Here is a 15,787-nt window from a genome sequence, read left to right as displayed (position 1 = left end):
CATGTATAATATGCATCGGGGGGAGGGGGGGGGGGGTGGTGACGTGCTTGGTTCTTCAGAATGGCTTTTTATTTCACTGCTTGTAGCAAAAACGGCAAATGTAGACCATATACACCTACTGAACAACCATACACTTATGTAGATGCATATATACTTCTAAAGGCAAAGAAACCCTTTACTATGCTATGACATACTGTACATCTACAACATGTCAAAGACAAACATGCTCATTACTTCTTATCTCTGACGTAGAAGACCATGCAAAACTCTTATTGTATATTGGGAACAACCAAAAGGCTCGGCAAAGCCCTAAAAAATAGAATTTCACATTCATCTTCCGATAATCTTTGCCGATATTACGGAATTGCAGCACTTCTGGAAAATTGTTCAGGCACATTTTGTGACAAGCCGCAGAAACGAGGGGACAATTGACACAAAAGGAAGGGACTCCAGTAGTTACACTGGTTGGTTCAAAGTTTGCTGGACATTGCAGATTTCTATGCAGACCAGGCATTCCTATTTGCGGGTTTGAGTCCCTGATATCCGAGGAGTTTGTCCTGATCAGAAGTCTTGGTGTTGTTTCCAAGACCAAACTGATAAACCCTCTTTGAACACTTATTTGGCAGTGTCATTCGCTAGGAGCGGACGGGTTACCAAAACCACCAACACACAGTCTTCATCAAACTGACAGACATACAGCTACATATATCAATAATTAGTTTGTATTCACTTGAGATTAACCGAGTGTGCTTTAAACAATATTGACAGTAACAGGATGTACTTCTTGTTTGTTTGTTTGTTTTTTTTTCATTTCAAAAGTGATAAGAGTATAATTTTTAATTGTAATTCATTTAAATATAGTCTTATTTCCCAGACACTGACTGACTTCTATTGTAATGAACAGTAACATCCAGAAAATCTTCCATCATTTAAATCCACAATCTGTATGTGTGTCCACACTTCTTCACAAAAAGACACACACTGTATTTCTATGCCATCTTAAAACTTTCAGTACATCACAAATGGCTGTACAATCCCAACAAAGTATCAAACAATCCACAAGAACAAATTTGCTAGATTTGAGGTTATGACAAAAATAATTCTGATTTAATACTGATATGAAACGTATCCTGCAACAGGAGGCCAAAAAAACTTACAAAACAAAAACAATGAAGTATACTCTACTGTATGTACATGCTCAGTAAGCTCAACACATTGAGATCATTGATTCTACAACACAAAGATGTACTACATACATTTCGTAATACATTGTACAACGATAGTGTATTAGAGCCTCAAATAACCTCTGATATACCCTTGAGAAAAGACTAAGTTTTCAACCATGATTCCCACACAAAATTACACCCAGACAGACGTACTGGACATAGCAGTTTGACCTACACACATCCAAGGAACAGAGAAATAAAGACATTTGCTGACAGAAAAATGTGTCATATCAAAATGCAATCTCCCTTTTACCCACTGGGGCAAAAATATCTTGCCGAGAATTTTTGAAATCAAGCCACAATCATCCAACTGGATCCATATTAGAATTTAAGATGAAAAGTATATATAAAAACATTCTAGGAATTTTCACAGCAAAATTTCCCAGTATGACTTTTTTTGTGTTAATCTGATGTCATCGGATGGTGATCAGATGTAAAAATATTAGTTATTAGCTTCTTTTTTTCTCTCTCTCTCTTGTGTGTGCTATCTATGGCAGACCATGTCAGGGTTTTCAAATTCTTTGATAATCTGCCATTTATGTAAACCAAAATCAAACCAAAAAAAAAAATGAAAAAGAGAAAAGTATAAAAAAATTTCACTCCTGTAAAGACAACTGCATGCATCATATATCTCATGTGGCGGCACACTTGTGAAAGAAAAATTGCCTAGCGACAAACATTCCGAAGATGAAATTAGTCACACCTTTTTCCTCGATCTAAAAAAAAAAAAAAAAATGGTCCCATGTCTTCATACCCTTTTTAGTCTTTGGCTTACATGGCTTTAAAGCAAGTTTCTGAAACTTTGGTTGACTGTTTTCTAAAACAATTCCCCACAATCAAGAATATATCAGTGTTTTTGTACTCAACCAGACATATCCAATCAATCTCTCTCAAGCTATACATTTCAAATGATTTGCAAGGCTTCATCACCACATTAATTCCACTTCTAAACTAACAGCACCTCTGGGCCTCACCAAGATGTTGAAATGATTTCTCTCTTGCTTGACATGGTCAATCCTATCTCAAAAGAAATATGAAAATATGAAAATATGGCTTTGAATCTCAACTTTTGTTTCACCTGAACAGATAGCAAACTTCTTCTTTTTTTTTGATACCTGTACAACTTCAAGTCACACGTGTCCGAATCAAGTTTGGATTCACATGATTATAAAGAGAGAATGAAATCATGCACTCACTATGTACAAAGTTAGCAGAAGTTTAACTTTCCTCTGTAGTCTAGAATTTCTATTGATGATGCCTTTTATTTTCATCATAAATATCAATAAATATGACAAACTTACAGATATACAGTACCCTTACTTCTACTACCTACAGATACAAATGCACTAATCCTTTACACACTGTAGCACAGCCATAACTTCTATAACTATCTATCAACTATGATTTATATAAATATACATTGTACTATGAGAAAAAGGTAAAATCAACTGATGAAAAAAAAAAGATTTATGTTTTATTTACAAATATTTCCTTTCCCAGGCAAAGACAGGCAAAGATATGAGAAAAATATTTTAGTCCAACCAAATCTAATGGTTAAATTGACCGTAAATCAAGACCTCACTGTATCACTGCAAAATGTCCATTCTTAAAAGTAGCCAAAGGTGCATAAAGACCATACCCAGAATTTGACCACTGGTACAACCATAGTTTCCATGCTGCCACAACGAGTAATTGTGTACGATTCTCACGCATATTTGATAAAACAACAATTGCACTGAAAGTATTTCATAAACATCATCTTTACTGGAGACAAGTCTTTAAATGGCTGAAATCAAAGTACCAGTACAGAGACTTGAAAGTGGAAAAGGTAAATTCTATGCTGAGATCACAACAGAAATAGTTATCTGATTTTTCTCTGCAAATTTCTGACAGTCACTGCATCTAAAGTTAACCAAACAGTTCCTATTCATGATACTGCTAATAACTACTAGGATATCTTATTTCTTATTAGTTTTTCTTTTTTTTGAAGAATCTGCTTTCTGCATCAGTGTTTTTCAAAGCAGAATGAACAAGAAATAAACTAAGTGAGAGGTAAAAATTGTCATTTTCAGTTGCTACCCACAAGCATAATCACATTTTAGGTGTGAGTAGGAAGACTTCCAATAGTTAGTTTCTCACAGCGCAGCCCTAACTGTAAGTCGACATGTAGTTTACGAGCTAATTTTGATGATAGTCTCACACTGAAGGCATCTAACTTTAAGTTAAGAACCATGTGTATGGAACTTGTAATTAGCTGACTGCTCCTAACCAAAGAAATCTTGTGGTTAGCATGTGTGTAGATCGATAGTTAGGGCACCCCCTGCGAAGCATAGTGGGCTCATGTGAACACAATTAACAACAGGCTTATGGTTACAGCTGGCCCCTGTGAGTACTGGAGTACTTCCTGTACTGTGAATGCACACCTGCGTGCAAATTTTCGGTATGCAGGGAAATAGGGGTCAAAGTTTTCAATGTTATTCAAAGTGTAGCTTGGTGTTAGCTAACCATGAGTCCTATCGTCTATGATACTGTAAAAGTGGAAATTTTCATGCATTTCGCGCAACCAGAAACTAGTGCAAAAATAAAAGATTGTGAATATTTTTGCTTGCTATATATACCACCATGTAGTGTCTTGATTTCTTGGAATTAAAAACATGTGAAATTCATCTTATTCGGCCGAGTGCGAAAGGTTACTTGCGCGCAAATATCCCCTTTTACAATAAGCACCTTGCATTACATAACTCAAAGTTAGGAGCTAATTCGCATACCACTGATGATAGCATGACAGTGTGAACGTGGCTATTGTAAGAAAACAAAAATGAGCCATGCATTTCTTTTTAATGAGTGCTTCTAAATTCTATTAGTGTGTTCATCTTCAAAGTAGTTTATATCACTCACTACATACCTAGAAGAATCTTCAAAAAGTCATAACTCTAATTTTCCTGTTACATCTACAACTTACGAAATACGGTTGTTCCGACCCTACTTTTGTGCCTAGATGTTACTGGCCTCAAAGGAAATGAATGACAGTTCATGCACATATGGGTTGGTATGATGACATTCTGATGTTTGATTGATTGGCAGTTATAATTATTGTAAGATAAGTATATAATTGGCATACATACAGATTGATGTAGATTGCTGTGCGTAACAATCCATAACTTGATATAATGATGAGTGTGTAGTAGTGAACAGCACAGCAGAGTACTATGAGTGAAAGTTAGAAATGATGTACATGATACTTCATAATAACTTTGCAGTCTCTTCTCTTTTGTGGTACAATACCTTTTATGTGCTATATACGATATATTACACTGATATGACTGCAGTTCATATACCATATACTACAATATGCAAAAACAAAACACAAAGAAATTTTCTGTTCTCATTTCATTCTGAGGAAAATGAGTAAAATGACAGCCCATATCATGCATCGTACAGGACAAACAGAAAAAACCTTCAATTTGGTGAAAGGAAGAATGGATTATATGTATGACGAAATGATTTTTAGCTTAATTTTTTGTTTCCACAGCAACAGATTTTCATATGTATAAAGGTCTATCAAACACTTGTCTTTGTTCTTTGCCGCTCAAATTAGGACACAGTACAGGCACCGTTCTGCCTTCATGCTTCTTTGTTAGCATTGCACTCTGGAATCAAAGTCAGAAATCAGAACCTTGATATTTCTACATATCATAGTGAGTGTTCAACCAAAAGGCTATTTCTATCACTGATGCATCTGATAGATAAGTGCCTAGCTATTGAAATCCACTGAATTACCATCACTGCAATCAACAACTATTATACACATTTTTTGAGATAACAATTATGACACAATATACTCCTTTCAAAAATAATATGAAAACTTTTCATTTTCCTCTTCTTTTTTTCTCTCCATTTGTACACAAAGAAAAATATTCCCCAAGCGTGATCAGCGATGAATTGGTGTTGGAGCAAGAAATCGTTGGCCGTGTTTCGCGAATATTCGGTCCTCTCCCACAGCCGTGACCAAGGGGATGTGTGTGTGTGTATGTGTGTGAGTGTGTGTATGTTAGGTGTATATCTACCAGGGTGGGGTCTCAGCTGGATCGAGGGGCTGCGATCCTGAAACCAATGTAGACACTGCAGGAGGAGAGAGAAAAAGAAATGAAAAGATAAAATGTGAATGGGATTACTGAAAGTCATACAGTATTAAAATAATGAAATTTAAAACTACATAGATAAAGAATTTGACTGCAAAGCAGGATAAATTACACTTTTAAACATCTTAAAGGGATTGTGTAGTTTTGGTTGAGACTTAATTTCAGGTTTCTAACATTTTTTTTTGTGAGATAATGAGAAACCTCTTATGAAATATGAATGAGCATGTAATTCCATGAGGAATTCAACGTTTATTTGATGAAAATTGGTTTTGAAATGGCTGAGATGACAAAAACAGAGCGATTCTAATAAAGTGTGGGACCCACATTTTATTACGATCACTTTGTTTTACTTTGTTTTTGGATGTTTCAGTCATTCCAAACCCAATTTTCATCAAATAAACTTTGAATTCCTCTTAAAATGGTATGCTCTGTACTATTTCATAAGTGTTTTCTTGGTATCTCGCAAAAAGTTAAAAGCCCAATTCTCATCTCCACCAATACTGTACCATCCCTTTAAGGTAAGTCTGTTATCAGATGGAGCAAACTAAAACCTTTCCAATAACACCTCACTTGTAATCATGAATATTCTGGACGTTTTATGAAAAATATTCCATATCTTCACATTATTTTGTTGTTTTTCATGAAACTTTAATTACAAAAATCTCAAATTAACACTGATGGAGTTCACCCATTTTGCAATCAAACTATTCAAATGCTGACCAACTTTTCTCAGGGTTACAAAAATATGGACTGTTTTACACACTAACTCTGCCACTAACTCAGCTTGCCATCATACATGAAAGCATGTGAAAGTGAAAAATAAACTCAAAGCACATGGGGGGAGGGAGGACAGACAAATTTCCTTCCAGAACACACACAAACCCTCTGTTTCACTTCCCCCCTTCCACATGATATCCAATCCTGGCTTCTAATAACTACCAGGGGCAGATCTCCGCACAGACTTCTGGTCTATTTCCTGCTGTTTAATACAAAATATCGCCTATTTATGGACTTATCAAAACATAATCCAATTCTACCACACGTGAGGTTCTTAACTCTGAACCTTTTCAATGGATATTGCTTGCATTTTAAAATGTGTGCAATGTTGTTGTTGTTGTTTTGGTTTAAAGGGTGTGTATCACAATAATTAAAGTACTAATAGTCTGGCTCCAAGGTGTTATCAATATTAAAATCAAGCATTCAGACTGATGCTCATATACTTATTGTACAATATCATCACAGGCTAGGATATTGCCTATCTGTAGTTCCCACCCTTTAATGTCCCGTCAACATCTGCTCGCGCTGTTTGAGGTTTTCCAATGGCTTTACTTGGGATAAGTTTTTAAAGGAAGATGTAAAAGTCACAGATTTCTGGAAAATTACAATGAAATAGGAAAAGTAAAGACTGCAAAGCCCAAATGTTATAAACAAAGCAATTAGTTAATAGTGTACTTGCTGTACGTGTTTGTTTCTTTGCGGCGGGGGGGCAATCCATGGGCCTTAACAATAAAGATGTCATGTTATTACTCATCTATTTCTACGTTTTAGCATAGGGATGTATAAAATCTCCCTTTGTTGGTTTGGTATTTATTTTGGTTCTTGCTCTGCTTTCCTCCCTTCTGTTGCGCAATGTTTTGTTCATAGTCAGTTGTTTCACTTTGTTTCGGGTTGTTCTGGGCTCAATTCAAGGCAGACAAACTTGAATCCTTTCCAATGACATACTGGGCCGATGTAGGTTCCTGAATATCACCAGACTCCCAATAAAGGCTGTCAAAATTCTTCTCACAAAATTAAAAGTGACGACTGGCATTCAAGATGGCCTCACAATCACAACAGTTTACACACACACGTGCTCATCTCAGCATGCAAATTGGCAACATATGAACCCAAATCCTGGCAGAGCCTCTGGAGGGATACTGACAGTTGTCACAGGCATGGCTTAGGTTCAAGTGACAGAGTGGGGAGCTTAGCACTAGGGGGAATTCTTAAATATATAATTTCCTCATTGCCACGTAACCATTGCCACTAAATTTTCTTTCTGATGATATATTATCACTCATTTAAACTAGAAATGTCGCTATGGCGACTGGTATGCCTCCGCCATAATGCATGATTCTCCTAATAGGTCTATAGTACATATGGACAATGTGTGATTACATTTTCACAAAATTGGCAAAATATTACAATGACATGTTTGTAACAAATGTATTGAATGTTTACCTTCCTTGGCCTATGTTTAATTGGATGAATAGGAGAGCATGTATTTGGGGATTTAAGAACTTTAACTTGACCTTGACCCTTTCATAAGTTTATGCACTGAGTAATTTTCAAGGTATGGAGAAAAAGTGCAATTTCTGTATTGAACAGTAAATTGTTATCATTTTCACCTGGCCTTTGATTTACAAGAGAATCACTGTCAGGCAGAACATACATAAATATGTACTAAGTTTCAAGAAAACTTGAGCCACTTCCGAGATATGGAGAAAGAAGTAAGTTCAGCACTTTCACTTGATCTTTGACCTTTTGACCTTTGACCTTCTTGGAAAAAAAAAATCCCAGAGAATCTCTATTGGGTTATCCATGCATACACCAAGTCAAAAAAAAAATAATCCTGCTGGCATTGCAAATACAAATGTATAAGGAAAATAGTAACATTTTGAAGTATTGCCCTTGACCTTTGACCCCTGACCTTTGACCCCATGAACCCTAAATTCCCTAGATAACCACTGTTAGTCAGTACATGCATATATTCTATGTTCCACGAAGATACCTTGAACAATTTCCCAGATACAGAGAAAAAAGTGAAATTTTAACATTTTACTTGACCTTTTGACCTTTGACCTTTTGACCTCATGACCCCAAACTTTCACCAGAGAATTTAAATTGGGTAATACATGTATAAACTAAGTTTCAAGAAAATTTCTTCAGGCATTGCATAGATATGGGGGAAATAGTGAAATTTTAAGCATTTGACCTTGACCTTTTGACCTTTGACCTTGAGCATGTGCACCCAAAAGTTGATAGGCACAACTTCACCCCCTAATACACATACATGCCAAGTTTCATTAGGATACCTCAAAAGGTTTTGGTAGTTACCCTGTCCACAAAATTCATTACGGACGGACGGACGGACGGATGGAAGGACGGACGGACGGAAGGACGGACGGACGGACGGACAGACGGACGGACGGACAACCCGAAAACATAATGCCTCCGGCACCACTTCGTGGCGGAGGCATAAAAAAAAGGCAGTTGAATACACTTGTAGCTTTCAGTAGTTCCATCATTATGACAAAAATATTCTGCCATAGCATTTTGTCGAATGCAGAATATATTTTATCTTTTAAAAACAAAATTTAGCCAAAGTCAGGTGAAACAAACAGATTGGGTGGACTTGAGGTTTTCAATAAAGGAGGTCAGCAAAAAAGTTTTAGCAACTGTCACAAATACAATTTGGCAAGCCTTGTTGAAGACTTAATAGTCACAGTTAAAGTTGATACATATTGGGGCAGAATACACCAGAAAGTTTTTGTATTGGGCCTATTCTGCAAGACATAACTCACAGAATAAAATGCTCCTCAATATGTGAAGAAATACCTTGTACCCAATATCAACCAAAACTGAACCATCCCTTTAAAAAAGAAGATGGTGGCCAACAACTCACCCCATGCCCAGAGCAAAGAGGTTGGTGAGGAGGAGGGATGGAATGAAGATGGAGAGGATTTCAGCTGAGAAGAAGTCGCTACGCATGGCCTTGGTCTTCCGGATGCTCAACCTGTTCTTGTCAGGGTGCTTGAAGCGGAACTCTCTGTGATGAGAACAGACAAGGGTAGGTTTATGCTGTAACATTCGACAGTCCCATTCACACACATCCAAAATTAATGGTTTTGAAAGGTGATTTTGGCAATGCAATGTGAAAAAAACCACTGATTCTTGAGTGTGGACGCAAAAAAACTCTTATGATACACATTGTGATATGGAAACTGGTCCAGCTTGATGTTTTGGAAAACTCTTGTGACAATTTGCCCCGTGTGGCATGTGTGAATGGCAGCGAAAAATCCCTCTTTTTTTTTCTTTTAATCCCATAATGCAACTCACAACAATAGGCCTATTTGTTTTTCCAGCATTTCAAAACTATAGCTTTTCCTTTTTGTAGATACCATCCCCACCTAATGGAAAATCTTGCTATGTTCTTGTATCAAATCAAATTTCATAAACACGGAGAACTCATTGTACTTCATGATTGTGATATCATTTCACCCAGAGTGTGACTCATAAACAACCTCATAAGTATTCCTTTTTATTCTTCTTAACTTTCTGCATCACTTTTAAAAGCAAAATTTAAAATATATTCAGACATTACATCACAGAATAAAATCACAAATCACTTTTCGATACAAAAAGAAGTATGGTTGAGAGCCTCAATCTTAGAATACCGGTACAGATCTGTTTGAGACGACCACTCTCACATTTGAAGACTCCAAGAGCTGTATCATGAAACATCAGTAATGATGTCCCATTGACCTTGCTCAAAAAATGACCGAGGCATGACCCACTGGTCAGCGTGCCGTTGACCCCCTCTGGGTTGAATACTAACTTGGGAGGAAGCGGCTCCGGCCTGGACGACCAGTCCCAGATCCAGTTCTCGCCCCTTCCGGTGGTCCCTTCCGCTGCAGCCATCAGCCCTGGCATACCCTGCAAGACCAACAACAAAAATTACCAGTACATGATATGACAATTTTTAGCACTTTGTTTAAATTCTTATTCTATTAGAAAATATGGTCTACATAAAGACTGGCCGGTGATTGGTCATAATGCAATCATGTGACTAATGCAGTGAGGATCACAAATGTTATATTGCATGGGCGGATCGAGGAATTCCGTAAAGGAGGGGGGGGGGGGCACCTTCACAAAATTAACAGGGGACGCACACGCCTCCCTCTATTTTTTTCTTTTATATTTCTTTTGTTTCAACAAAAAATAAAGGGGGTAGGGGCACCTGGCGCACTACTCCTGGATCTGCCACTGTATTGCAGGCAAGAATGTAAGTTCACATTGTATAATTTGAGAATTTGACTGGCTGCCAATGGCACGCTAAAGTAAAATGACATGTATTTATGCAGATTGTAGAGTATAACAAATTTCTTTGCCTATATCGTTGTAATGTAACACTAGACAGACCCTTGGGAATTATTTTCCCCTCAACACAATATCTTCCCTCAAAATATAATCTCTTGGGGGGCACATACAACTCCTGCAGGAGGTCAAGTGTTGATATATGTATGATATTATACCAGCACACTTGACCAATAACATATATTAATACTAGCTCCTTTCTGCATGAAGAAAATGACATGAAGAAATGACATGGGGACTATGCATGAAGAAGAAGAATTAAGAACACACAAAAAGGACACTTGTTTTTATTTAAAAAATAATTCCATCACAACACAATTTAAATCACAAAACAAATGTGATTTCATCAGTTCCTTACAACCACCATGAGTTATGGTGATGAGGGAAATTAAGAGGGTATGGCATACCATATTCAAGGAGCAAAAGAAAGGACTGCATGGTCCCCTATACATTTGGGTGTTTGTTTGTGGTACATGGGGTATGTTTGGATGCTCGCAAGGGCAACTCATTGATTTGACAGTTTATGTGTCAGCTTGGCGGGTACACGGTACCACAATAGGCCCTTTTGATGTATTACATGTATGTACATGTAGGTTGCAAATGGTGGAAAATGTTTTCTGATTCTTTTTTCTTAAATATATTTTTCCTGTAATTCATTATTCATATATACTTGCTTTTATATTCTGAATTGACTTTGTGTGCCACGTTTTGTTTTGTTTGCATGTTTTTTTTTTAATTTACTGTACTTTTGTATGTAACTTTGGATGTATTTTGTATTGCTTTTATGCAGGGCTCCTTTGTAAATCAGTTTTTTTTTAAAGATACTAGATACCAAGTGGTTTGGGACATCAAATCATCTCAAATCATCTTCGAAAACCATGTCTATGACGATAATTATGTTGGAGGTTATATTGTAAGACATTTCTCCTGGAAATTTTGGCCAGAAAAACTGTTGAAAGGGCTCCCCTGTGAATATAAAACAGAATAAATAAATAGATAAATATATATACATACAGTCAAACCTGTCTACAGCGGCCACCTAAGGGAAACGAAAAAAGTGGCCGTTATAGACAGGTGGACAGGTGCATTGAACAATGCCGGTGTTTATGAAATTGTTGCACAGTAGCATGTGTACAGTCGTGAAGAAAGCTTAACATTCGTGATTTATTGTGACTGAATAAGTGCTGAATGCAGCGGTGGCAATCACTGAACGTTGCCCATGAATGTCTTGCACGGCCACAAATCAGAAAAACATGCTGAATTACCGGCTCTGTGGCCGCTATAGACAGGTTAAAATCTACCCCGGGAAACAACAAGAGACCTGCGGGTCTAGCGCTCACCTGAGTATCGCAAGTTTACCTTTCACGCAGTCACTCATCTAAATTATTCACAGCTCTACCAAAATTTGACCAGGCATTCTCAAGTAGAAGATGGAAATGTACAATAAGGGCCCAAAGTTTTTAAAATTCCTTAATTTGGGGGGATTGGGGCCCCCTGGGGCCCTCTGGGTGGGGCATGGTGCCCATTTCGATCGATTGAGATCCTGACCCCCTAGGGATGCTACCTGCCAAGTTTGACGAAAATCCATTTTGAGGTTTTCAGGAAGAAGATGAAAATGTACAATTCAGGCCCCCATTTGGACCTTCCCAACCACCCCCCCCCCCCCCCACCCCTGGATCTCCTATGAACAAACTTGAAACTACAGTCATTAATGTACTCACTCATAGTATTATCTTAGCTCTATAACTTCTGATTCTAGAGAAGATTTTTAAAGATTCCTTCATTTTGGGGGTTTTGGCCCCCATGGGGGGCCCTCTGGGTGGAGCATGGTGCCCATTTCCACAAACTGAGATCCTAACCCCTTAGGGATGCTACCTGCCAAGTTTGGTGAAAATGGGTAATGGGGTTCTCAAGAAGAAGATAAAAATGTACAATTTAGGCCCCATTAGGACCCCTCCTCACCCCCCTGCCCTGGGTCACAAGGGGGCACCCCTGATTCTGCCATGAACAAACTTGAAACTACAGTCATCAATGTACTAACTCATAGTATTAACTTAGCTCTATTACTTCTGGTTCTAGAGAAGAAGATTTTTACAGATTCCTTAATTTTGGGGGGTTTGGGCCCCCCTGGGGGCCCCCTGGGTGGGGCATGGTGCCCATTTTAACAAATTGAGTTCCTAACCCCCTAGGGATGCTACCTGCCAAGTTTTGATGAAAATCGGTCTTGGGGTTTTCAAGAAGAAGATGAAAATGTAAAAAGTTTACGCACGACGGACGACGGACGACGGACGACGGACGACGCACGACGCACGACGCACGACGCACGACGCACGACACACGACGCACGACGGACGCCGGACGAAGGGCGATCGCAATAGCTCACTTGAGCCTTTGGCTCAGGTGAGCTAAAAATGGTGGCCGCTCGGGGGGATTTTTCAGAGGCCGCTATAGACAGGTGGCCGCTAAGGCAGGTTTGACTGTATATGTATATTTACACACACACACACACATATAATATGTATATATATATATATATATATATATATATATATATATATATATATACAAATAAATAAATGAATAAACTAGAAAAGCACTCTGAGAGCGCAGACCTCCAACGATAATCTTGCTCTTCCCAAAGAGATCTTTCTCCTCTCTACCACTGGGGAAAAGCTCTTTGGGCTCTTCCAAAGAGATCAGTGATTTCCACCCATAAGTATTCATGATGACAAAATTGCCTAATTTCCCAAGATAGAAGCCTTTGTTACGTCATAAACCCTCAGCTGCGCGGTGCGCCTCGCCCTTGCAGAAACTAGAGCACGCACTTTAGTGTGCGTTTGAAAACCTCAAAAATGCACAGCTTGAACTCGAAAGTTCATTGACCCAACCTGTCAAAATATCAAAATCCTTCATAAATTCCCCCAAAATTCTTGGATCACTACCAAATTTAATCATTTGTTACTTGTGTCATTCTTAACCTTTCCTGTAAGTTTCATCCAAATCCGTTGACTACTTTTTGAGTTATTTTGCACACGGACAAACAAACAAACTAACGGTAACGAAAACATAACCTCCTCCCTCGGTGGAGGTAATAAATAAATAATTAGATAAATAGATAAATAAATGAAAAACAAATAAATCAATGAATGAATGAACAAATAAATTAATTAATCAATAAGAACATAAATTCATAAATAAATAAATAAACTGGGAGTTTGAGTTTGAAGATATCAATACTTGAGGTATTAGAGTGATTTCACACACAGGCAGAGACTCCAACCCCAAGCACCTTCTGATCTGGAGATTCTCCCGCCCAAAACCCCCAGCAAACGGGAGACTCCAAGTTGATGTGTGCGAAGCGCGAAGTTCTTAGGGTTTTAGATGTTCTCTAGTGCTATCTAAGGCTTATTTTTCAACATACGATAGCAATAAGTAAGAAATCCTTTCCACGGGAGACACAGAGCCAGGGCGGGAGAAATCAAATCTCAAGCGGGAGAATGGGAGATTTTGCAAAAATGGGTTTTCAGCGGGAGATCTCCCGTCGAAAACGGGAGAGTTGGAGTCTCTGCACAGGAGTAACTCAATACAGTTAAGAAGGCGCAGCCAATGTAATTTATCAAAGGAATGGGTTGTGAGTGTGAATGTGTGCATGGTTTTTTTTAGTATACATTGGATTGTTTACTGACAGAACTTCCTTATTTTGAAGCTTACACAAGCCACTTACTGTGTCAGCTGTGCAACCATTCAACAAAGAACTACAATGGTCTAGTCAGGAAGTAACTTGGGAAATGACTTTGTAGGTGCCCCATTAGTTTAGGCTGACTGACAAGTTTTGAGTTGCCATGATGAATCAGGGATTGCACAAAGCTTTGTCACCTAGATCTTGGGGCCATATATTGAAAAAAAAATCAAATTGAAAGGCAGAAGAATCTGTACCATAGAACAACTATGTATCTTACATAATGAATAGATACCTCAGCCAAAAAAGTAGGACACTCGGATTCCAACTTTTCTTATATAACAGACAGTATCCCCACCTTTAGCAATCAAAGCAAACAAAACCACAAACATACTGTATACTGTGGTAACTATTAAGAGACATGGTCAAGCTTTTAGTAGTAATGAAATGTAATTAAGTGATTAGATACGGCTGATCAAAGGTTACGTTTGGACATGCTAACTCATACACTCCAATTCAAGCTGTTAACTACAAAAGGGACATCTTTTTTTTTTTTTAACACCTGCATAGCAGTATTTCCCCCAAAAAATAAAATGGGGGGGTAAGGTACAAGTAGCCTCTGTCTACTTAGCATATTCTGGCATCACCAAAACCATGAGAGCAATCGAAGCAAAAAGACCGGAAAATCCCTGCTTTAAAAAGGATATAACATCCCAGTATTGGGATGCAGTATGTTGATATTTCAACTTAACTTCAAGTGACCTGTAACTAAAGGTGTTTGCATTGGGATTATGAACAATAGTCTATGATAGACTGCTTTGTCCAGAAGTTTGTATTAATTTCTTCCTAAGAAAGAATGTTCCCACTGATGTAGTCTCATATTAGCAGACTTACCTGGTATTTTTCCCCAGATCCATTGCTGTACACCGATCCTGGGGCTGAGCCTTGGTTGGAACTGAGTACCGGACTTGGTGGCCCTTTAGGACTACAGTTTTCAAGCAAAACATTGATGTAAAATATGAAGGAAAAAATTTGTTACAAATGCATACATGAATATACATGCAGACATACAACATACTATACACACAACATTTATACAAATAGATACATGTACACTGTATGATACACAATACATACAATATGTACTCACACATGTGTACCGTATACTGGGTGCAGTTTGTGTAATTGTGTAAAATACAGATGCTCAACTGTGATATAACTTCACAGAGTAAGAAAAGAATATTATCCCCCTCCCCCCCAAAAAAAGAAGGAAATACAGACATATGTTTGTTTTGTTTTGTTTTGTTTTGACGCCTATTTAATACGATATAAAAAAAGGGGGCATTGTCAGGTCAGGTCAGAATGGTAGTACAGGGGAAACTCGGTATAACGAACACTGCTATAACGAGATATTGGTTATAGCGAGGAAATTTTCTCGGTCCCAAATTTCCTTCCACACAAGTCTATGTAAAATGCTACTCTTATAGCGAGATCGGCTATAACGAAATAACTGCTATAACGAGATAAATTTTGTGACTTCCAAACAAAGAAAAACATAGTGAATCAAACCTGCTATAGCGAGGTAAAGCAAAATGCCTTCGGTA

At 37.9% G+C, this 15,787-nt stretch overlaps 1 protein-coding gene across 1 annotated transcript in view; it reads right to left on the bottom strand.

Annotated features, from left to right (window-relative positions):
• Nucleotides 1–1,486: 1,486 nt before the first annotated feature.
• The window catches only part of LOC139732000 (BCL2/adenovirus E1B 19 kDa protein-interacting protein 3-like), a 31,600-nt gene continuing 17,299 nt past the window's right edge, over nt 1,487–15,787 (bottom strand). Inside the window, exons 3-6 of the mRNA XM_071642872.1 lie at nt 15,078–15,168; nt 9,966–10,063; nt 9,033–9,176; nt 1,487–5,348 (exon numbers count right to left, since the gene is read on the bottom strand). Of these exons, the coding sequence (XP_071498973.1) occupies nt 5,306–5,348; nt 9,033–9,176; nt 9,966–10,063; nt 15,078–15,168 (376 nt within the window). The 3' untranslated portion in view covers nt 1,487–5,305. The remainder of the gene's footprint in view (nt 5,349–9,032; nt 9,177–9,965; nt 10,064–15,077; nt 15,169–15,787) is intronic.

The sequence above is a fragment of the Diadema antillarum genome, unplaced genomic scaffold, assembly GCF_040938485.1.
Source record: "Diadema antillarum isolate AM-2024a unplaced genomic scaffold, OU_Dant_1.0 seq00000392_RagTag, whole genome shotgun sequence".
Lineage (NCBI taxonomy): Eukaryota > Metazoa > Echinodermata > Echinoidea > Diadematoida > Diadematidae > Diadema > Diadema antillarum.
The sequence above is the reverse complement of the archived record's forward strand: the minus strand, read 5'-3'. Positions and strand labels throughout refer to the sequence as shown.